The 21,453-nt window shown below is 45.6% G+C and overlaps 2 protein-coding genes across 4 annotated transcripts in view; one reads left to right on the top strand and one right to left on the bottom strand.

The window, feature by feature from the left end:
* The first annotated feature begins 1,170 nt into the window (after positions 1-1,170).
* Positions 1,171-9,325, top strand: LOC128430962 (carboxy-terminal domain RNA polymerase II polypeptide A small phosphatase 1). 2 transcript variants are annotated; one of them, XM_053417118.1, is made up of 8 exons: positions 1,171-1,467; positions 2,136-2,246; positions 4,852-5,000; positions 5,185-5,286; positions 5,491-5,547; positions 6,059-6,151; positions 6,236-6,421; positions 6,572-9,325. In XM_053417118.1, exons 2-8 carry the CDS (start codon positions 2,177-2,179, stop codon positions 6,698-6,700), a joined length of 786 nt encoding a protein of 261 aa, XP_053273093.1. In that variant the 5' UTR covers positions 1,171-1,467; positions 2,136-2,176; the 3' UTR covers positions 6,701-9,325. The 2 variants fall into 2 exon arrangements, with proteins under 2 accessions (XP_053273093.1, XP_053273092.1); XM_053417117.1 differs by having other exon boundaries at positions 1,866-2,246.
* Positions 9,326-10,044: 719 nt separating this feature from the next.
* Positions 10,045-21,453, bottom strand: part of LOC128430960 (tripartite motif-containing protein 14) — a 41,882-nt gene continuing 30,473 nt past the window's right edge. The window contains exons 7-13 of one of the 2 annotated variants that reach the window (XM_053417115.1): positions 14,305-14,382; positions 13,733-13,789; positions 13,452-13,520; positions 13,169-13,237; positions 12,199-12,300; positions 11,584-11,630; positions 10,045-11,501 (exon numbers count right to left, since the gene is read on the bottom strand). In XM_053417115.1, the coding sequence (XP_053273090.1) occupies positions 10,915-11,501; positions 11,584-11,630; positions 12,199-12,300; positions 13,169-13,237; positions 13,452-13,520; positions 13,733-13,789; positions 14,305-14,382 (1,009 nt within the window). In that variant the 3' untranslated portion in view covers positions 10,045-10,914. The remainder of the gene's footprint in view (positions 11,502-11,583; positions 11,631-12,198; positions 12,301-13,168; positions 13,238-13,451; positions 13,521-13,732; positions 13,790-14,304; positions 14,383-21,453) is intronic. The other variant, XM_053417116.1, reaches the window with a different exon arrangement.

Below are 21,453 nucleotides of genomic sequence, written 5' to 3'. Positions count from 1 at the left end.
CACGACTAGGAAGCCTAGACGTAGACGAGCTTTTACTTTGAAAAGTCTCGCACACACTGGTTCACTGTGGTCTCCCAGTGGCTTGAATCCCCATCACCCAGTCAGTGCCTGAATCGGATTAACATCCAAATTCTTCATCTCGTGTCTCCATCCGATTCACAGCGGAATTCAACACAATACTTACAGATTCTTACACACACGCACACATTTATACACACAACACACGGTCCCTGTGATAATAGAACGTTTTGTGTACTTGCTCGATCACAGTGTTCTTTTTTGTATGAATTTGGACGGTTGAAGATTTGTAAATGTACCAATTTGCCGTGTTTCTATGTGGACGATTTGACATGTTTTTATGAGATATGAGTCTGTAATAAAACATTGATACAGTTGGAAATAAGGTAAACGTCTCGTTTTCTGATTTTTACGCTTCTCGTCTCGATGAGTACAACAGAGTGTGAGAGTATCTCAGGAAGTGGGTCATAATATTATGAGAATAAAGTTGTATTATTATAGGAAAAAGACAATATGATATTACAACAGAAAAGTCCTAATTATGTGGGAATAGCAATAAAATGATTCTGTTTTCAGCTGTGGTGAAAGAAATATTCTGAAAATTACTAATAAAAGTACATTACATTGTCTGCAAAACTTAAAGTAAGTATAAATATTTATTTATATAGCCCTTTAATGGCTGTTTTAAAAAGATGCTATATATATATAAATGTATTTTTGTTATTAATATTAAAGCAGTATTTATGGACAGATTTATGTATAAATCACATTTAACACGTGGATACGATAAATTTTTTCTTTAAATACTAAGTTGATATTAAATGTGTTTACATGTGTTTAAGTAACAGGTCAATAAAGCTGCAGAGTAAATAATATGTGTACTTCTAGTACTTTAAAGACAGAAAGTATATGAAGTACATGAAGTATATGAAGTACAAGAAGTACATGAAGTATATGTGCAGCACTGAAGTTTCCATCTGAAACCAAAGAATAACAGGGAGAAATTTTAAGAGGTTTTTATTCATCCTTCATTTCGACCAGAAAAGATCAATAGAGATAAACCTATTAAAACAAACATCAATAATAAGTGTGTACATGTTTCTAACTGGTGCAGCACGTGTTTGAACTGGGAGCTGGTGCTGGAGACCAGATGAAACCTCCTCCAGAGACAGAGGCTGAACTTGTGGGACGCTCCCTGTCAACAGCCGGTTTCAAGGGGACCCGCAGCAGCGCGTGAGGCTGCGGCTGTTCCCCCGACTCCTGCTGTCACACGCTCCATCAACTTCAACTACTTTCACCAACTTTTGACTAGTTTAAGTAACTTTGTGCCCAGTTCACCGAGTCTGTGGAGGGCTACAGCGGAGCATTCAGCCCGGAGCGGCCCCGAGAGGAACCGTTAACTTCAGCTGCTGCTTCAGGGAGAACCAGGAGAACCGTGAACTGCAGTTTGTACGTCAGGCGGCTCGAACGTAGCTAACTCAGCTAACTTCCGACTACAACTAACTTACCCAACTTCAGCTAACTAAGCTATCTTCTAACTTCAGCTAACTATGCTAACTTAGCCAACTTTAGCTAACTCCGGCTAACTTATCCAATTTTAGCTAACAGTTTACTTGGCCAACTTCAGCTAACTCAGCTAACTTTCGCTCACTCCGGCGAACTTAGCCAACTGTAGCTAATAGCTAACTTTAGACAACTCAGCCAACTTTAGCTAACTTCAGCTAACTTAGCTAACTCCAGCTAACTTAGCCAACTGTAGCTAACAGCTAACTCGTCAAACTTCAGCTAACTTAGCCAACTGTAGATAACAGCTAACTCGGCTAACTTTCGCTAACTTGTGCCTGCAGCTGCCTGTGAGCCGCTGCCCCTCCTCGGTAAGGGACCGTGGTGAAAGGGCCATTCCTCCAGTGCGCCACCGGACGTGCAGCGGGGAGCCTTGAAACCTCCATGTTGGGAAGTTAGACTCCAGCCCGCGGCTCCATATTGAATCAGAGTCTCCGACCCCCCCCCCCCCCTCCCTCCCTCCCGTGTGCTGCTGGCTGTAGCGGCCGAAGCTGGGTCACCTCCCCCGGGCTGCGATGGACGAGCTGTAACCGACTTCCCTCCGTGTTCCAAAGATCCGTGCCCGCGTGAAGAGAGACGTCCGCTACTAGAAGAGATGGATCCGAGCTCCGTCATCACACAAGTGAACCGGGAGGAGGAGGCGAGCCGGGCCGGAGCGGAGCGAGGTCAGGCCCCTCTCTTCTGATCTACTAATCATCTTATTCATATTCATCTAGTTCTTATTCATCTTATTCCTCTTATTGTTGGAGCAGGGCCACAACTATAACAGACACTATCTTTATAAACTTTACATCACTGTCAGTTTAACTTTATAAACTTTACAAACTTAACATCACAGTAAGTTTAACTTTATAAACTTTACATCACTCTCAGTATAACTTTATAAACTTTACAAACTTAACATCACAGTCAGTTTAACTTTATAAACTTTACATCACTGTCAGTTTAACTTTATAAACTTTACAAACTTAACATCACAGTAAGTTTAACTTTATAAACTTTACATCACTGTCAGTTTAACTTTATAAACTTTACAAACTTGACATCACTGTCAGTTTAACTTTATAAACCTTACATCACTGTCAGTTTCCCTTTTTAACTTTATAAACTTTACATCACAGTCAGTTTAACTTTATAAACTTTACACCACAGTCACTTTAACTTTATAAACTTTACAAACTTGACATCACTGTCAGTTAAACTTTACAAACTTTACACCACTGTCAGTTTCTCTGTCTAACTTTATAAACTTTACATCACTGTCAGTTTAACTTTATAAACTTTACATCACAGTCTGTCTAACTTTATAAACACACCAGTGCTTCATGTAGACACTTGAAGTCTCTTAATAAAACCAGCACAGGGACTCAGTCGCCTCTCAACACCTGAAAACCTTATTCACTCTGCTCTGACTCAGTTCATTTGTCACAGGGCTTGTTTCTCTCTTCTCAGTGGTCATCCTGTGAGCTTCAGATTCCCTGTGTATCTCTGACTCTATCAGTTCAGTGAGGATCCCGTCACATGAGCCGGTCACATACCTTCACTGAGGACGTAGGGACAGGTTACTGAGTCATCAGGAGACCTTGTCAGTCCTCGTCCCTGAGAAACGCTGACGACAGTCCAACGCTTGTTCTGCTGTCGCTTCCTGTCTCGTTTTAGATTCAGAGATCATTCCAGCAGAGATTCAGTCGTTCGTGTTTTAGGTTAAAGAATAAGAGTGAGCAGCTGATCGCTCACTGAGACGTGGACAGGAGCTTTCTTATAGAAGTGTAGAAGCCTGATCTATTACGTAAGCGTGTCCTCACACATGTTTATTGACAGTGACACACGGCCGCTGCCTCAAACAAGGACAATATTGACTCTGTCCTGCCGGACGAGGTCCTGACAGGAGGACCCGGGTCCGTCTGTGTCACTACATGAAGAACTAGGCTCCTCGTCGTGGTTCCACTGTTATGAGTGGTTGTGTTTGGAAGATTTCAGCTTTTGTTTTAGTGGAAATGTGATTTCATGTTATTAAAATGTAGAATTAAAGGCTTGAAAAAGGGAACTTGACCCACGTTTGATGAATCCTCAGTCTTGAGTTTAACTAGTTCCTCGTTGCTTCATCTCATTAATCATCTTCTCATTAAGTTTGAGAGGAACTCGGCTTTTCTCCAACTTCACAACGGATCTAAAGAGTCACATTAGTTTGTGTTTTATTGACTCAACAAAGTCTCTCAGTCGTTTTAGAAGATTTAAAATGATTAAAAGTTAAGTGTAAAACCAGTGAAGAGCAATTTCTGTCCCAGTGAGGTCGAGACTTGTTCCTAATAAACCTGACATTTGGAGTCAAGCACCAGAATGAGTGTTTCTGTTGTGGGTCAGTTTCTTCATGTTTGGAATCACAGCAGAGACTAGAGGTCAAAGGTCAGGGAGGCAGAAAGCATCAGGAGGAAGTCGTTCACTTTAAAAAGGTCTTTATAAATCAGTGCACGCTCTGTGTTTGTTCCCAGTGACGATGTGATGGAAGTCATGGATGTTGAATTGAACAAAGAAAAGGACCCAGGAGTGAAGGCTGGTGATTATAAGGACACAGGAGAGGGAACAAGGGAGTGATAAAGGAAACAAGGAGCTAAATGAAAAACGTGATGAGGGAGGAAGTGACGTCAGAATAAGATGTTTTATTTGGGATTAAACCTGTTGAAGAAGCTACCTGTACGCCGGCATCACGCCTTTACCCCCGTTACGCTACAACATGATGGCGAGCAGCTTCCTCCGCTGACACCCGTCTGTTTCCTCTTCCTGTTTGTGGCCCGCTGGCGGCAGAGGCCAGCGGAGGGTCAGACGGGGTTTGAATCCACAAACGAGAGAAGGAGGGAACGGCAGCGAGCGAATGAAAAGAGGCGCGAGAGACGGACAACAGGGGGTTTGTGTGTTGGTAAAACGGTCACGTCCGGACAGACGGAGAGAGGGAGGACGGAATAAAGGGACGGGGACAAAGTGTGTTGATCAGAGGTTTATACGACTCGGGGGGGGGGGGGGCCGACGGGAACAGAAATAATATCTGATAAGTTTTCCTTGTAATTTATCTTTAAGTTAATAAAAACGTGTTCAACTACAGAAGCCAACAGTTGATGTTTTCATCCCCTCACAACTTAAGTTCTTAACCCCTAACCCTGCTCTTTAAAAACCGAAACACATACATTTTATTAAAGATAAACCCAGTACAGATTATTTAACTAATGACCTCCTCATCCTCCTCCTCTCCATCCTCCTCTTCCTCCTCTGCAGGCTCTTCTCCGTCTCTCTCCACCAAGAAGCCGAGGAGCAGAGGTTTCTTCTCCAGCCTGTTCTGCTGCCTCTGCCGGGACCAGCCAGAACCCCCGCCGGTCAACAACAACGCCCCCCTTCTGGTGGAGGAGAACGGCACTGTCTCAAAGGTGAGTTGACCTCTGACCTTTGTTTTATCTTGTGTACACAACACCAGAAAGAAACTAAATCTGATGATGCTTCCACATCGTGTCACTTCATAGATAAATGTACATGTCACATGAGTCTGGACAGAAACCTGTTTGTTTCTCCTGCTGCTCAGAGCATTATGAAATAGTTTTGCTTTATCTTTAGATCCAGGTGAAGCCGCTGCTTCCTCCTCTGAAGTCAAAAGACTCTGGAAAGATCTGTGTGGTCATAGATCTGGACGAGACGCTAGTCCACAGCTCCTTCAAGGTACGAACACCAGATCGTTTGTGTTTAATCGTAACACTCCGTGTTAGAGGCTCTGAGGTTTCTGTCATAGCTGGATGATGCCAAGTCTAAACTAGCTGGTTCCTTAGATAAACAGTGGAAACACTCACACACACACACACAGCAGACCCTCATCTGCTCTGTGATAAACCCACAGTTGTTAAATCTTCTCTTTCTGTCCTTCAGCCTGTGAACAACGCAGATTTCATCATTCCTGTGGACATAGAAGGAACCGTGCACCAGGTAACTTCAGGTCATCACACTCCCCACGAACCTGCACCACAAATGTCAGCCATGCAACCTGTGCTCCTCTCACGTGACAGCGCCTCCTTGTGGCTGCATAGTTTAAAAGGAGCGTGTGCGGTTCTGTCGGCGTTTCAGCGGTTTGAAGACGAGGCCTCTGGGAGCTGGAGGACTCACCGTGGGTCTGGGCCTGATTCAAGTAATCCAGGATAGGTTTGTTCAGACTAGCACAGCCTCTTCTGGATGACTTGGGTCAGGAACGCTGCCCTCAGACGCCGACTCCGAAGAAAGAAGCAAACACGGAGGAAGTTCAACAAAAGAGACAGAGTTCGCTTTTGGAGCCAGATGTTTGTGTCTCAGTCTTTGTGTTTAGTTTGTCAGGCTCCATTCGACACAGTTAACTTCTTCTACGGGATCTTACTGAACGAGTCCTGTGGGTCCAGATGTGTAGAAACCTGTTTTAAACTCAGGCTGTGTGGGATGCTGGTTTGAATCCTGATGTGTGTTCCAGGTGTACGTCCTGAAGCGACCGCACGTCGACGAGTTCCTCAAAAGGATGGGAGAGCTGTTTGAGTGCATCCTGTTCACCGCCAGCTTAGCCAAGGTAAGTGTTTACTGTTAAACCTACAATGAAACCTGTGAAAGTCTTTCTGAGTCGTTACGTTTGAGTTCATCTTTCCTGCCTCAGTACGCAGACCCTGTTTCCGACCTCCTGGACAAGCGGGGCGTCTTCCGCTGTCGCCTCTTCCGAGAGTCCTGCGTTTTCCACCGAGGAAACTACGTGAAGGACCTGAGCCGCCTGGGTCGCGACCTGAACAAGGTCATCATCATAGACAACTCCCCCGCCTCCTACGTCTTCCACCCCGACAACGCAGTGAGTAGCCTGTCACTACGGATGATTCGCACTTCATCATTTTACTCTTCCTTCACGGACGCAGATGGGGTGAAAAACGAATTCTTACTTCGTTCAAGTAAATGAAGTAGAAGATTTAAAGTGAGGATGAATGTTGTGGTTTCCGTCCAGGTGCCTGTGGTCTCGTGGTTCGACGACATGTCCGACACTGAGCTGCTGGACCTCCTCCCGTTCTTCGAGAGGCTGAGCAGAGTGGACAACGTCTACACGGTCCTCCAGCACCAGGGCCCAGCGAGCTAACAGCGTTAGCACTGACCTCCTCCTCTCCGAGCTCGGCCGCACATCACGTCAACCTGCTCCTGAAGCTGGGAGCAGTTCCCTGAATACATCCATCTCCAGGAGTCATCACTGCCACCTACTGGCCAAACAGAAATCTGCCTAACTTCCCGAAATTGATGAAGGAATAAATGTTGGAGGACGTTTCTCCACTGAACCTGACCATGAAGCTCGAAGCAGGAGGCGTGAGGAAAGGGATTATGGGAAAGTTCCACGATCGGACGACTCAGAGTGTGTTTGTTCTTAGAAAACACCTGAGTCATGTTATGTCCGTCACTCGGACTCATCTTCTGCAGATGTCATCACGTGAAACTCAAGCTTTTACAGCAAAGTCATCAGAACCAGGATCGTGACGTCAAGTTAAACCAGGAAACAATGATCCTCCCTTCACTGCAGTTTAGATTTACAAATCCCAGTTTGAGTATTTAATAATAATAGTTAATAAGATTTTTCTATAAAATCAATATCTTTAAACAACAGGAAGAAAGGTAAACTTTGAAGCACAGGATCAAATCAATGTATTAAGAGGACGACTGCAGATTTTTATTTTCCCAAACTCCGACTTGTGTACGAACCTGAAACCACCTGAATGTGACGTGAAGCAGCCGACGCCGGACGCCGTGGACGGCCGGAGCACCAACGTGTCCCTCCACCTGCGAGACAAGAGGACCAGGATCTGAAACCAGTGGACGGCCGGAGCACCAACGTGTCCCTCCACCTGCGAGACGAGAGGACCAGGATCTGAAACCAGTGGACGGCCGGAGCACCAACGTGTCCCTCCACCTGCGAGACCAGAGGACAGGGATCTGAAACCAGTGGACGGCCGGAGCACCAACGTGTCCCTCAACCTGCGAGACCAGAGGACAGGGATCTGAAACCAGTGGACGGCCGGAGCACCAACGTGTCCCTCAACCTGCGAGACGAGAGGACCAGGATCTGAAACCAGTGGACGGCCAGAGCACCAACGTGTCCCTCAACCTGCGAGACGAGAGGACCAGGATCTGAAACCAGTGGACGGCCGGAGCACCAACGTGTCCCTCCACCTGCGAGACCAGAGGACAGGGATCTGAAACCAGTGGACGGCCGGAGCACCAACGTGTCCCTCAACCTGCGAGACAAGAGGACCAGGATCTGAAACCAGTGGACGGCCAGAGCACCAACGTGTCCCTCAACCTGCGAGACGAGAGGACAGGGATCTGAAACCAGTGGACGGCCAGAGCACCAACGTGTCCCTCCACCTGTGAGACCAGAGGACAGGGATCTGAAACCAGTGGACGGCCAGAGCACCAACGTGTCCCTCAACCTGCGAGACGAGAGGACCAGGATCTGAAACCAGTGGACGGCCAGAGCACCAACGTGTCCCTCAACCTGCGAGACGAGAGGACAGGGATCTGAAACCAGCCGACGTCAACTTGTTTTTTTAAAAGTTCTGTAACTTGTTTTTAAAGCCACGAACAAAACTTGAATTTCTCAAGGCTTTGAAAGTTTTCTTTTTTATGAAGCGGTACACGTTCGCTTGAAGCTGTTTCAGGACTTTGTAATGAAACATGTCGGTGTGTGTGTGTGTGTGTGTGTGCACGTGCTCCAGGATAATTAACTCAGTTCAGATTCACCATAAAACTGGGACGCTGGTTTCCTCCTGCAGCTCCGCCTCCTGTGATTGGCCTGGCTGCTTAATTCTATTAAAGCTCTATGACTTCCTGATTGGCCGTCTGGTCAACAGGAGGCGTTGTTCTGTCGGCCATGTTGGACTCTGACGAATGAAAGCGGTGGATTTAAGGAAAGTCGGTGACGTAAACGAGACGAAACCAGAGACTAAATAAAGATGGACAATGTGAAAGTGAAGCCAAAGTGTCTCCATCGCCGCCTGGTGGCCGGATGTAGTATTGGTCATAAACCTCTGTTTCTAACTAGTCAAATTAGAGTTTGTTCTTTTCACACTGTTTGTTTAAGTGTTTGAATCAGTTAGTTGATGACTCTGAATGATGTCACCACCACAAGGTGGCGTCGCTCCGACCCCGGATATTTAGGCTTCACTTCTGGTCAGTGGAAGGAAGTAGAGACGCGTCGTCCATCTTTATTTACATTCTGAAGGAGAATTAAATCCACCACATTAAGAGCTGTTGCATTATCTTCAATGCTTAACAAATTCCTTTCTAAATAATTTGTCATTTTAATTATTATTGCGCATCAGTTTTCCTCTGATCTGATATTTACAGTTCCATGTCAGACGTGTTTGAGTTCACAGGTTCGTGTGTGAAGCAGCCGAGCACCTGACTGTGATTGGTCCAGACAGGGTCACGTGTGTGGCTACCTGTCCCTACATGTCTTTATCTTGAATTCATAGGACAGAGTTTATAGGACCGTTTGTGTCGCTGCAGGACTCGTTCTTCTCACGTTCACTAGAGTTGTATATTTAGTTTTGCACAGTAATAAAACCACTGTGGTTAATATATGAGATATTCCTGTTGTCATGTGACTCAGTAGATGTAACCTAGTTCTTCACCTGTGTCGTTCTATCAAACCAAATTATACATGAACCGTGTAATGACGTCATTTCCTTTTTCCATAAATCTGAAGTCAAACATGGTCAAAGTGCGATTTCATGTTTATTCCTGTTTTCAAGGAGGAACTAACGTAGATTTATTTACAAGTACTTTTTACTTTAACTCTGCATATATCATCAAAGATCTGTACTCGATACTACATTTGTACACGTTTGATATATTGTTAAAGTACTTCATATCTGGTCCATTCATCCAATCAGAGCGTGAATGTAACATTAGGCCCGCCTCCTGCTACAGAGACCAACACTGAACAAGCTTCACTCTGCAGGTACTTGTACTTTAATGCTTGACGTATATTTATAATCAAGTACTTGCATTCTATCTCCCAGTACTTCACTTTGTACACCACTGTTACTGTTAAGGTGGAACTGAAGCAGCTGTGATTAGGACGTTGGGGACGTGTTTCTGTGACGGACAGGTGAGGAGCAGGTGGAGCAGTGATGAAGATGAGGAGGAGTTGAGTGAAGCACTGATCAGGGATCAGCTCGTTACTTCAGTAAGTGAAGTGTTTGAAACCTGTGAGTGAAGTGAACTATGAGAAACTGACTCTTCTCACTTTCTAACGTCAGTGAACATTTTCCTGAGGAGTTTCTGTCTCAGTCTCTAGTTTCAAGTCGTCTTCAACCTGAGAAAAGACAAACTGACAGGTTGAGTTGAATACTGTGGCTTTTAATTAGAAAATGAACACATCAGATATCTGCAAAGTTAATACCATTAAGCCAAACCAATAAAGACAACATGTTATATCTTTAAATCTTTTATTTAATTGTAAACGTGTAAAAATTGGAAACATGGAACATGAAAAACAACTGTAAAACTGGTCAGAACTTAGAATGAGACATTAAAAATGAAGGAACTTGAAATGAAAATTTGACCATTGGTCAGGCAGTCAAAATATTCATTTTCTGAATATTTTTTAAATGGTTTAGACAGAGGGAGAAATGTTATACTTTTATTTTGAAAAGGTAGTTCCTGAAAAACGAGAACGCCCGCTAAATGGCAGGTGTTCTTCGTTGTTGCATGAAAAAGCATCACTTTTAGTTGTTTAGCATCTGGCTGATAAAGGCCCAAGGTTTGTGGTTATTTCGTTACTTGTCATTATTATAAACATAATTCTAAATGTCTTTTTGCGGTGTAAGGACACGTGTGTGTGTGCGCGTTTAAACTTACAAAACAGCAACGCATCCATATTTCCCGAAACTGTGTTCATAAAATGTAACGAGTAACGTCACATATTGTAGAAATCTAGTGGAGTAAAAGTATAGATAATAGCTGCAAAATGTAACGGTTTAAAAGTAAAAAGTATGCTATTATTTTTACTTAAGTAAAGTACAGATACGTAAAAATTTACTGAAGTACAGTAGCGAAGTAAAAATACTTTGTTACATTCCAGCACTGAATATGAGGGATGAAGCAGCGTGTCCCTGTGAGACACTAAGAGCAGATCAACATTGTTCTTTAGCTTTGTAACATTTCAAACCCGAGCAGCTGGTTTTACTTCTGGTTTCTAAACAGTGTGATTGACGACAGCAGCTCCACGTTGGTCCTGATGCCACCATGTCTCTGACCACTGTTGATCTCTGCCACTCACGAGGCTTCATGTGAACCGTGCTACACTGAAGGCAGAGAGACTGAGGCCCCGGAACCCCCCCAGAACCCAAACCCGGGATAGAGAGGTTCGGTGGATGTGGTGTGGAAGGTGTGGAGGTGGATCAGCTCGTCTCCGGAGACCACAAAGAAGGACAGCGTGCCGGCAGGGACGTCCACGTACACTGCTGCTCTGTTGGAGTCTTCTGAGGAGGTGGTGGAGCAGGTTGTTGGGTTGTTGTCGTGATAAGCCAGGAAATGACCACGGCTGCAGATGGGACGCTCTTTGTGTGTGACGGTGCAGCCGTGCCGATCGGAGCAGTAGAGACTCCAGGACTGGTCGTTCCTTCCAAACCAACAATCCTCAGCGTCTCCTTCCCGGGAGATTCCTCTGGAACTCACTGCTATGTTGATGATCCCAGTCCAGTCCACCTCCCAGTAGCAGCGACCAGTCAGAGCGTTTCTACACAGCAGCTGAGGGCGCTGGTGGAACCTGTGGGGATGATCTGGATACTTCTGGACCTCGTCCTCGTACGTCACCGTCCTGCCGTCGTGGGACAGCTGCAGGTTCTTGTTCATGGTGTCTGTGTCCGGGACGAGTCCACAGAGATCTGATGGAGACAATGAGACGATGAGCAGTTATTGATGAGTCGCTCTGACTCAGCATCAGTGATCTGAACCAGCCTCACTTACACTTCTTCAGCCCGGGTCTCAACCATCGGACGCCATCAGGCTCCGCCCTGAACAGAGAAGAGGGCGTCAGAGCAGCTCAGTCTGAGCTCCTGGTTATTCATTGATCACAGACTGTAAAGAAAGACGAAGACACGTCTCCACTTCCTCCAGAGACAAAGAATAACTGATAGTCAGCTGTCAATCATAATGTCTCACCTTGTTTTTATACCATCAGATAACTAATTAAAACCAAACTGATCAGAAACCTGAACAAAAGAAGTATTTAACATCTACTTTGATTGTTCCATGTCCCATCTGCTGACCTGGAGGAGGGGGGGGGTGGGGGTTGGAAAAGTGCACTGTACAAAATGATAAACACCTTCAGTGTGTAGTGTGAACCCGTGTTGAGGAAGTGAAGGTTATAAGTCAGTTCCTCTAGAACACAACTTAAATAGTTTAACAGCTTTAACTTCTCTGATTCATTTGATCATCATAAGACGAACAAGGTGTGAACGTGACAGACAATCTGAATAGTGAGCTTTAGGTCTGGTCCATGTCCAGTCCACTAACAAGGAGGAGGTGTGGGGTCAGGGTGGTCTTTGTTTCTCTCTACCAGGATCCACACGGTTCTGTTACCTGAAGGAAATCGGTGGGTCCATGGATCTGGTGCTCCACATTGATGCACCGAGCCTCTCAGGTGAGTCCACGTTCAGTAAGCAGCAGAGAGACCGAGAACAGCTGAGAGGGAAATATTCAGGAGGTCAGTGAAACATCAGAGCTCCTCCTGAATCTCCTCCTCTTCCTGTCACTGCTCAACTGAGTCGTTTTCTCTCTAGTGCAGGGGTCTTCAACGTTTTTCAGGCCAAGGCCCCCAAACTGGTGGAGAGATGGAGCAGGGACCCCCTACTATATATATTGTATAAAATTGTGTTTTATATTAAACTGGGCCTAGTGCCATATATAAACATAGCTCCCTTGTTATTGTGCATTCAAAACTAAGCTATTCAAATATCACACAGGTTCATAAATTCATGTTTTTAATTTAAACGTGCAAGGTACAGGGTGGCCTTGCCACTGCCATTTATAAACATGCTTCTTGCATGGAACACTGAGCTATTAAAGTTATTCACAGATTAATTTTTTTATTTTAAACATACATCCAGAAGAGACAGTGTATCCTCAAGCTATCTATTGATTCCACACATACTCCCACATTAGAGAGATGTCCAAGATCTAGCCTTGGACGGATGGAGGTTGTCAGGCAGAGGTTTAAATCAGCCCCTCAATATGTTGGATGCATGTTAATGTGTATTTAAAGACATTTAATTTGTATAAGAAAAAATTGGTTCGAAAATGAATCAAAAATTTTAAAAAATATAAAAAATTGTCTAATCAACCAAACATTTTGCGACCCCCCTGCAGTACCTCTGCGGACCCCCTAGGGGTCGCGGATCCCCTAGGGGTCGCGGACCCCCTGTTGAAGACCTCTGCTCTAGTGTTTTTAGTTCAGGATGTTTAGAGGAGTCACTTTACTGATCAGTATGATTCACTTTGCCTCCTCATGTGAAATGATTCAGTGTGTGCTCACATCAGGACGTTCACTTACTCTGGATTCTGAGGTCGACTGAATGAGGGAGGTGGGCCCATGGACGCATTACTCCGGTGGAAGTCAAAGCTGAGGAGGAGGAGGAAGAGGAGGAGGAGGAGGAGGAGGAGGAGCAGAGAGGAAAATACATGTTTTAAATCTTCAATCCTCAGTTTCAGTGCTCTACTTTTTCAAACTATACTTTGCCAACTTTAGAGGAGTCACTTTACTGATCAGTATGATTCACTTCACCTCCTTCATGTGAAATGATTCTGTGTGTGCTCACATCAGGACGTTCACTTACTCTGGATTCTGAGGTCGACTGAATGAGGGAGGTGGGCCCATGGACGCATTACTCCGGTGGAAGTCAAAGCTGAGGAGGAGGAGGAAGAGGAGGAGGAGGAGGAGGAGCAGAGAGGAAAATACATGTTTTAAATCTTCAATCCTCAGTTTCAGTGCTCTACTTTTTCAAACTATACTTTGCCAACTTTAGAGGAGTCACTTTACTGATCAGTATGATTCACTTCACCTCCTTCATGTGAAATTATTCAGTGTGTGCTCACATCAGGACTGATGTTCACTTACGGTGGAATCTGCTGTGGCTTGAATTGCAGCAGTAGCTTTTCCATTCCCCCAGAAGAGCTGAGGAGAAGGAGGAGCAGAGAGGAGGAGCAGAGAGGAAAATACATGTTTTAAATCTTCAAATCTCAGTTTCAGAGCTTTACTTGTGTAAACTATACTTTAACAAGTAGATTGTCTCAAAGTTTCTGTCCCAACTCGTCGAGGCAGAGAGAAAATGAAGTGAACCTGATGTTTCTCCTGATCTCAGGCACTGAAGTGTAGAACATCAAGTGCAGAGCTCACGTGACCTGAACACGTGTTAACACATTTCAAACTTCTCCTCTGAACTCGGCCCCACTCGTCTGCTCCTTGTTCTACACACGGTCCATTCACCTCTTCTCTGATCAACTGAAGAGTCTACAGGTCTGAAACAAACCACGTGTGAACCAGAACTACAAAGGGTCCACATTGGCTCTAATATCAATCTGATATCTGGTCCTGGTTGGTGGCAAGTTTTCAAATGAAAATAAAGTTAAGTTCTACAATCAACGTTTCAAACAAGAACCATCTGCATTTTACATTTAGACAGAGCTCACATATCTGCAGTGAAGTCAGGAACAGGTTGAGAGACAGGTTCTGGTCCAGGATCCAATGAGTCTGGTCCCTGAGGAACCCTAAAATGAGAGGAGGAGGAAAAGTCAGTTCCTCTAGAACACAACTGAGCTGTGAAGAACCTACCAACACCATATGAGCGATGGCAGAGGAACTACAATCAAAATGCAGTAAAGCTACTGAATTATAAACAGTTTCCTGTAAAGATCACTGGAGACCGAGTGGTTCAATAGAACTTAAACAGAACTTCTCTCCGTCTCTGATTCATTTGATCATCATAAGACGAACAAGGTGTGAACGTGACAGACAATCTGAATAGTGAGCTTTAGGTCTGGTCCATGTCCAGTCCACTAACAAGGAGGAGGTGAGAGGTCAGGGTGGCCTTTGTTTCTCTCTACCAGGATCCACACGGTTCAGTTACCTGGAGAAAATCCGTGGCTTCATGGATATGATGCTCATTGATGCACCTTCCCACTGAGATGAGTCCTCGTCTGACGAGCTGTTGAGATACTGAGAAAAGCTGAGAGGGAAATATTCAGGAGGTCAGTCAAACATCAGAGCTCCTCCTGAATCTCCTCCTCTTCCTCTCACTGCTCAACTGAGTCGTTTTCTCTCTAGTGTTTTTAGTTCAGGATGTTTAGAGGAGTCACTTTACTGATCAGTATGATTCACTTCAACTCCTTCATGCTCACATCAGGACTGAAGCTCACTTACCCTGGATTCAGCAGTTGCTCTATGGACCCCAAAGGCGGGCGCTTGACAGAGCTGAGGAGAAGGAGGAGGAGGAGGAGGAGAGAGGAAAATACGTGTTTTAAATCTTCAATCCTCAGGTTCAGTGCTTTACTTGTGTAAACTATACTTTGGCAAGTTTAGAGGAGTCACTTTACTGATCAGTATGATTCACTTTGCCTCCTTCATGTGAAATGATTCAGTGTGTGCTCACATCAGGACTGATGTTCACTTACTCTGGATTCTGCTGTCCACTCAATGGTGGAGGTGGGTCCATGGACTTGTTACTCCAGCGGGTGGCATAGCTGAGGAGGAGAAGGAGGAGGAGCAGAGCAGAGAGGAGGAGGAGGATTAGAGAAAATGAAGTGAACCTGATGTTTCTCCTGATCTCAGGCACTGAAGTGTAGAACATCAAGTGCAGAGCTCACGTGACCTGAACACGTGTTAACACATTTCAAACTTCTCCTCTGAACTCGGCCCCACTCGTCTGCTCCTTGTTCTACACACGGTCCATTCACCTCTTCTCTGATCAACTGAAGAATCTACAGGTCTGAAACAAACCACGTGTGAACCAGAACTACAAAGGGTCCACATTGGCTCTAATATCAATCTGATATCTGGTCCTGGTTGGTGGCAAGTTTTCAAATGAAAATAAAGTTAAGTTCTACAATCAACGTTTCAAACAAGAACCAGCTGCATTTTACATTTAGACAGAGCTCACATATCTGCAGTGAAGTCAGGCTCAGGATCATCCCTAAAATGAGATGAGGAGGAAAAGTCAGCTCCTCTTGAACACAACTGAGCTGTGAAGAACCTACCAACACCATATGAGTGATGGCAGAGGAACTACAATCAAAATGCAGTAAAGCTACTGAATTATAAACAGTTTCCTCTAAATCCTACTCTTGACCATTGTTACTCGCAAATTCGGAACAGCTACAAACCCCTCCCCCGCCCCGCTTTCGGGAAGTCGGATCACGCTTCCATTATGCTAGTTCCAACCTACAGACAACGGCTAAAACAGGAAAAACCGGTTTTTCGGGCAGTTCAACGCTGGAGTGCTGAATCCATCAGCACTCTCCAGGACTGCTTTGAAACAACAGATTGGCAGATGTTCTGTGTTGCAGCTGATGGGGACATTAACGAATACGCAGATACTGTCTCTTCATATATCTCCAAATGCATAGATGATGTTGTCCCTAGGGTCAGTGTCAGGACTTTCCCAAACCAAAAGCCCTGGGTAAATGGCAATGTCCGTACTAAGCTCAGAGCACGGTCCTCTGCCCATAAATCTGGTGACCCGGAGGCGTTGAGGAAGTCCAGATGTGACCTGCGGGGGGGCCATCAGAGAGGGTAAAAGAGACTTCAGGGACAAGCTGGAATCCAACTACCTCAGCTCTGACCCCCGATGCTTGTGGGGTGGCCTGCGACACATCACTGGCTACAAAGGGAGAAGTAGCAGTGATGATCAGCCTGCTGCCTCCTACCTGATGACCTCAACACCTTCTACGCACGGTTTGAAGCAGCCAACATCCTTCCATCCGCGAGACTGGCTGAGGACCGAGACGATGACTGCACTCTGTCCCTGAACGTGGCTGACGTGAGGCGAGAGCTTCAGAGAGTGAAGCCTCGAAAGTCATCTGGGCCCGATGGAGTTCCAGGCCGTGTCCTCAGGGGGTGCGCCGACCAGCTAGCGGAGATCTTCACCTCCATATTCAACCTCTCCCTACAACTGTCAACAGTCCCCACCTGCTTCAAGCAGGCCACCATCATCCCCATACCTAAGAAATCAACCATCACCTGCTTAAACGACTACCGCCCTGTAGCACCACCATCATGAAGTGCTTTGAGCGGCTGGTCAAAACCCACATCTGCTCCACCCTTCCTGACCCCCTTGACCCCTCCCAGTTTGCACACCGCCCCAACCGATCGACGGACGATGCCATCGCCCTGACAACACACACCACCCTCTCCCACCTGGAAAAGGCCAACACACATGTGAGGCTGCTGTTCGTGGACTACAGCTCCGCGTTCAACACGATTGTTTCTGCCAAACTCGTCCCCAAGCTCAGGAGCCTGGGTCTTCAAACCCCCCTGTGTAACTGGATCTTGGACTTCCTGACGAGCAGACCCCAGGTGGTGAGAATCGGTAACAACACCTCCTCCTCACTGACCCTGAGCACCGGGGCCCCTCAGGGCTGCGTGCTCAGTCCCCTTCTGTACTCCCTGTACACACAGGACTGTGGCAACACAGGGTTCAAACATCATCCTGAAGTTTGCAGACGACACCACCATCCTGGGTCTCATCTCCAACAACGACGAGACCGCCTACAGAGATGAGGTCAGAGGCTTGGAGACATGGTGCCAAGAGAACAACCTGTCTCTCAACGTCTGCAAGACCAAGGAGATGATCGTGGACTTCAGGAAGCTGCAGAGGGGGGGGGGGGGGGGTCACGGCCCGTTACACATCGATGGAGCTGAAGTGGGGAGAGTCTCTGAGTTCAAGTTCCTCGGTGTGTTCATCACAGATGACCTGACCTGGTCCAAACAAGCGGACTCTGTGGTGAAAACTTCACAAAAGCGTTTATACTTCCTGAGGAGACTCAAGAAGTTTGGCATGGCTGCAAAAACATTAACAAACTTTTACAGGTGCACCATTGAGAGCATCCTCTCAAGCTGCACTACTGCCTGGTAGCTGCTCCGCTGCTGATCACAAGGCCCTGCAGAGGCTGGTGAAGACAGAGGAGCATCACCGGCTGCCATCTCCCTTCCGTGCAACTCATCTACAACACAAGATGTCTGAGAAAAGCACTGAAGATCATCAAGGACCACAGCCATCCAGGCTGTGGGCTTCTCACCCTGCTGCCGTCTGGCAGACGTTACCGGAGCATCCGAGCACGGACTACCAGACTCACAAACAGCTTCTACCCCCCCCCCCCCCCCCCCCCCCCCAGGCCATCAGGCTTCTGAACAATCAACATTGACCCCCTTAAACAGTCACCATGGATATTCTGCTCCCACACTCATACAAATACACTTACTCCACATATATTCATTTTATTTAATATTCCCCACTTCTTCACCCTGTAAACTGCTGCTTCATTTGGACTTTTATCTGCCTATGTAATACCTATATTCATATTATTTAATTTAATTTAATATTACCCAGTCCTTCACCGTGTAAACTGCTACTTCATTTGACTTTGACTTGACTATGTTATATTTATACATATATTCATATTATTTAATTTAATTTAATATTCCATTCACCCTGTAAACTACTGCTTTACTTGACTACATTATATGTTACTCTCTCTACCAGGATCCACATGGTTCTGTTACCTGGAGGAGGTCGGTTGGTCCATGGATCCGATGCTCATTAATGCACCGACCCACTGAGATGAGTCCTCGTCTGACGAGGTGTCGAGAGACCGAGAAGAGCTGAGAGGGAAATATTCAGGAGGTCAGTGAAACATCAGAGCTCCTCCTGAATCTCCTCCTCTTCCTCTCACTGCTCAACTGAGTTGTTTTCTCTCTAGTGTTTTTAGTTCAGGATGTTTAGAGGAGTCACTTTACTGATCAGTATGATTCACTTTGCCTCCTTCATGTGAAATGATTCAGTGTGTGCTCACATCAGGACTGACGTTCACTTACTCTGGACTCCGTCGCCTGAAAAACGGGAAGGAGTTCCTCCAGCGGGTGGGAAAGCAGCAGCAGGAGGAGCAGCAGGAGCAGGAGGAGGAGGAGCTGAGAGGAGGAGGAGGAGGATTAGAGAAAATGAACCTGATGTTTCTCCTGATAACAGGCAACTGAAGTTTAAACATCAACATTTGATGAGGGATATGAATTCTTCTTCTCACCTCTGGTCCTCGTTCTGGGGTTCTTCACCCAGAGTGACGTCAGGAGGGGGCGTCACCTCCTCTGTGTCATCAGGAGGGGGCGTCACCTCCTCTGTGTCCGCACTCATCCTGATCACAGGTGCACAACTTCAACTGGACAGGAAACACACGTTCCCCTGAAGAACAGAACACACAATATTTTATTATAACGGCCTCTGGGAATCAATATACTCTCTTAAAAACATCCTTTTACTCCTAAAATCATTAACACCTTGAGTTTTGCATAACTTCAAATGCAATAGATAAATGAAATCCAATTTAAAAAGGATTGAGATAAATAAATATGTACCAACCAGAAGGAAGAATATCAGTGTAAAAAACAAGGGATGTATAGATGTATAAGTTGGTCCTCCTCTGTCTCAGGTGTAATGAATGAACCTTCAGATGTTCAGCGGTTGTTCGGTCAACTTCAGACCGAGTTTAGAGAGTCAGACAGCGGAGACAGAGGCGGCTGCTCCCCTCCTCCTCCTTTTTTATAAGTATATATTTATAATAACTCCTGAGCTCCATTATTTGACGCTGCTTCCGCTGTTTAATGATAAAATAGATCGGAACGTGGTGTTTGACGGTGATAACACGTGACAGGTCATTAAACACCAACACACTTTATATTATATTTAAACACAGAGCGACTTTACCTTCAGATCACGTTGACTTGGTCCTGTTGGAGTTATGTCCGCCACACAACTGAACGATCCACTGCTTCACTCAGACAGAACTGAGTGTGACCACACCCCACTTACTTTTTTGGATCTGTTGATTTTTTACATGATTGAGAACCTGAATGACCACTCCCCCTTCCTGCTCTGATCCTGATTCGCTGACAGTCTTCAGTGTAAATATCACATTTATAAAGAAAACACTCTGGAGTAACATGAGACATCTGTTAGATTCAATAAAGAATAAACATATTAAGTGAGGAAATTAGAAACATGTTTATGAATGAGAACAAAACCAGAGGGAACAGAAGATCTCACATTTTATTAGTGAGGCTTCTCCTGGTTCTGATCTCATCTATTTGACGAGTCGTCCATCTTTATTTACATTCTGAGGAAGGACAATTCAATCCACCACATTAAGAGCTGTTTCATTATCTTCTATGTTTAACAAATTCCTTTCTGAAGAACTTTTTACTTTATCTCCTCTGCATAAATCAGCAAAATTAAATATTGATTGATATATTCTAAAACTTCTTCATATCTGGTGCATTCATCCAATCAGAGCGGGCAGGTGACACTAGGCCCCGCCTCCTGCTGCAGAGACCCCCACTGATCAAGCTTCACTCTGCAGGTACTTGTACTTTAATGCTTGAAGTATATTTGAAATCAAGTACTTACATTCTATCTCCTAGTACTTCACTTTGTACACCACTGTTACTGTTAAGGTGGAACTGAAGCATCTGTGATTAGGACGTTGGGGACGTGTTTCTGTGACGGACAGGTGAAGAGGAGGAGCAGTGATGAAGATGAGGAGGAGCAGGTGGAGCAGTGATGAAGAAGAGGAGGAGGAGCAGTGATGAAGATGAGGAGGAGCAGGTGGAGCAGTGATGAGGAGGAGGAGGAGCAGTGATGAAGAGGAGGCGGAGCAGTGATGAAGATGATGATGAGGAGGAGCAGGTGGAGCAGTGATGAGGAGGAGGAGGAGGAGCAGTGATGAAGAGGAGGCGGAGCAGTGATGAAGATGATGATGAGGAGGAGCAGTGATGTAGATGAGGAGACGGAGGAGCAGGAGAAGCAGTGATGAAGATGAGGAGGATGAGCAGCAGGAGGAGGAGTGATGAAGATGAGGAGGAGGAGCAGGAGGAGCAGGAGGAGCAGTGATGAAGATGAGGAGGAGGAGCAGGTGAGTGCTGCATCTTTGAAAAGGTGGACATGTCTTTTATTTGTCTCGTATCGTCTGTGCACTCGCATCAAGCATCTGCTGCAGTTTGTATTAAATCATCCACTAGATGGAGCCAAACACCAGGAAGTGTCTCAGGCAGTTTGTCTGGACAGAGGTTCACAACAACCAGCTGCATTCTTAATGGAGCCAGAGCTCACTGATTAGCAGTGAGGTCACTTGTGACGTCAGGCTCAGGTTGAGAGTCAGGTTCTGGTCCAGGATCAGATGAGTCCGGTCCCTGAGGAAACATCAGGTTCTATAGAACACAACTTAAGTAGAGTGATGGAAATCTGACCTGGTGAGACTTGTGAAATAAAGAGACCAGAGAATCAGAGTCTTGTAAGGAAACTTTATTCCTGTCAAGGAAGGTCAGACAATCAAACAGCATGTGAAGAGCATTCTGCAGAGGGAGGGACTCAGAAACAGTTGAAGGCTTCTTCAAGGTCTTGGTGGGAGGAGACCAGACCAGTCTCAGATCTGTGGCCCTGATGTCATCATGGCAGTTACACAAGGAGGAGATGTGGGGTCGGGGCGGCCTATGTTTCACTTTACCTTGATCAACAAGACCAACATGAATATCACCATGGAGCCGAAAACGCTCATCAAGCTGATCCACCTTGACAC

Source organism: Pleuronectes platessa, chromosome 24, assembly GCF_947347685.1.
Source record: "Pleuronectes platessa chromosome 24, fPlePla1.1, whole genome shotgun sequence".
NCBI classification, from domain to species: domain Eukaryota; kingdom Metazoa; phylum Chordata; class Actinopteri; order Pleuronectiformes; family Pleuronectidae; genus Pleuronectes; species Pleuronectes platessa.
Note: the sequence above shows the minus strand (reverse complement) of the source record. Positions and strands in the feature narration are given on the sequence as shown.

Coding starts and splice junctions, on each gene's coding strand:
- LOC128430962 (XM_053417118.1), top strand. CDS start 2,177: ATGGATCCGAGCTCCGTCATCACACAAGTGAACCGGGAGGAGGAGGCG. Junction 5,001..5,184: donor AGAACGGCACTGTCTCAAAG/GTGAGTTGACCT, acceptor CTTTATCTTTAG/ATCCAGGTGAAGCCGCTGCT. Junction 6,152..6,235: donor TCACCGCCAGCTTAGCCAAG/GTAAGTGTTTAC, acceptor TTCCTGCCTCAG/TACGCAGACCCTGTTTCCGA.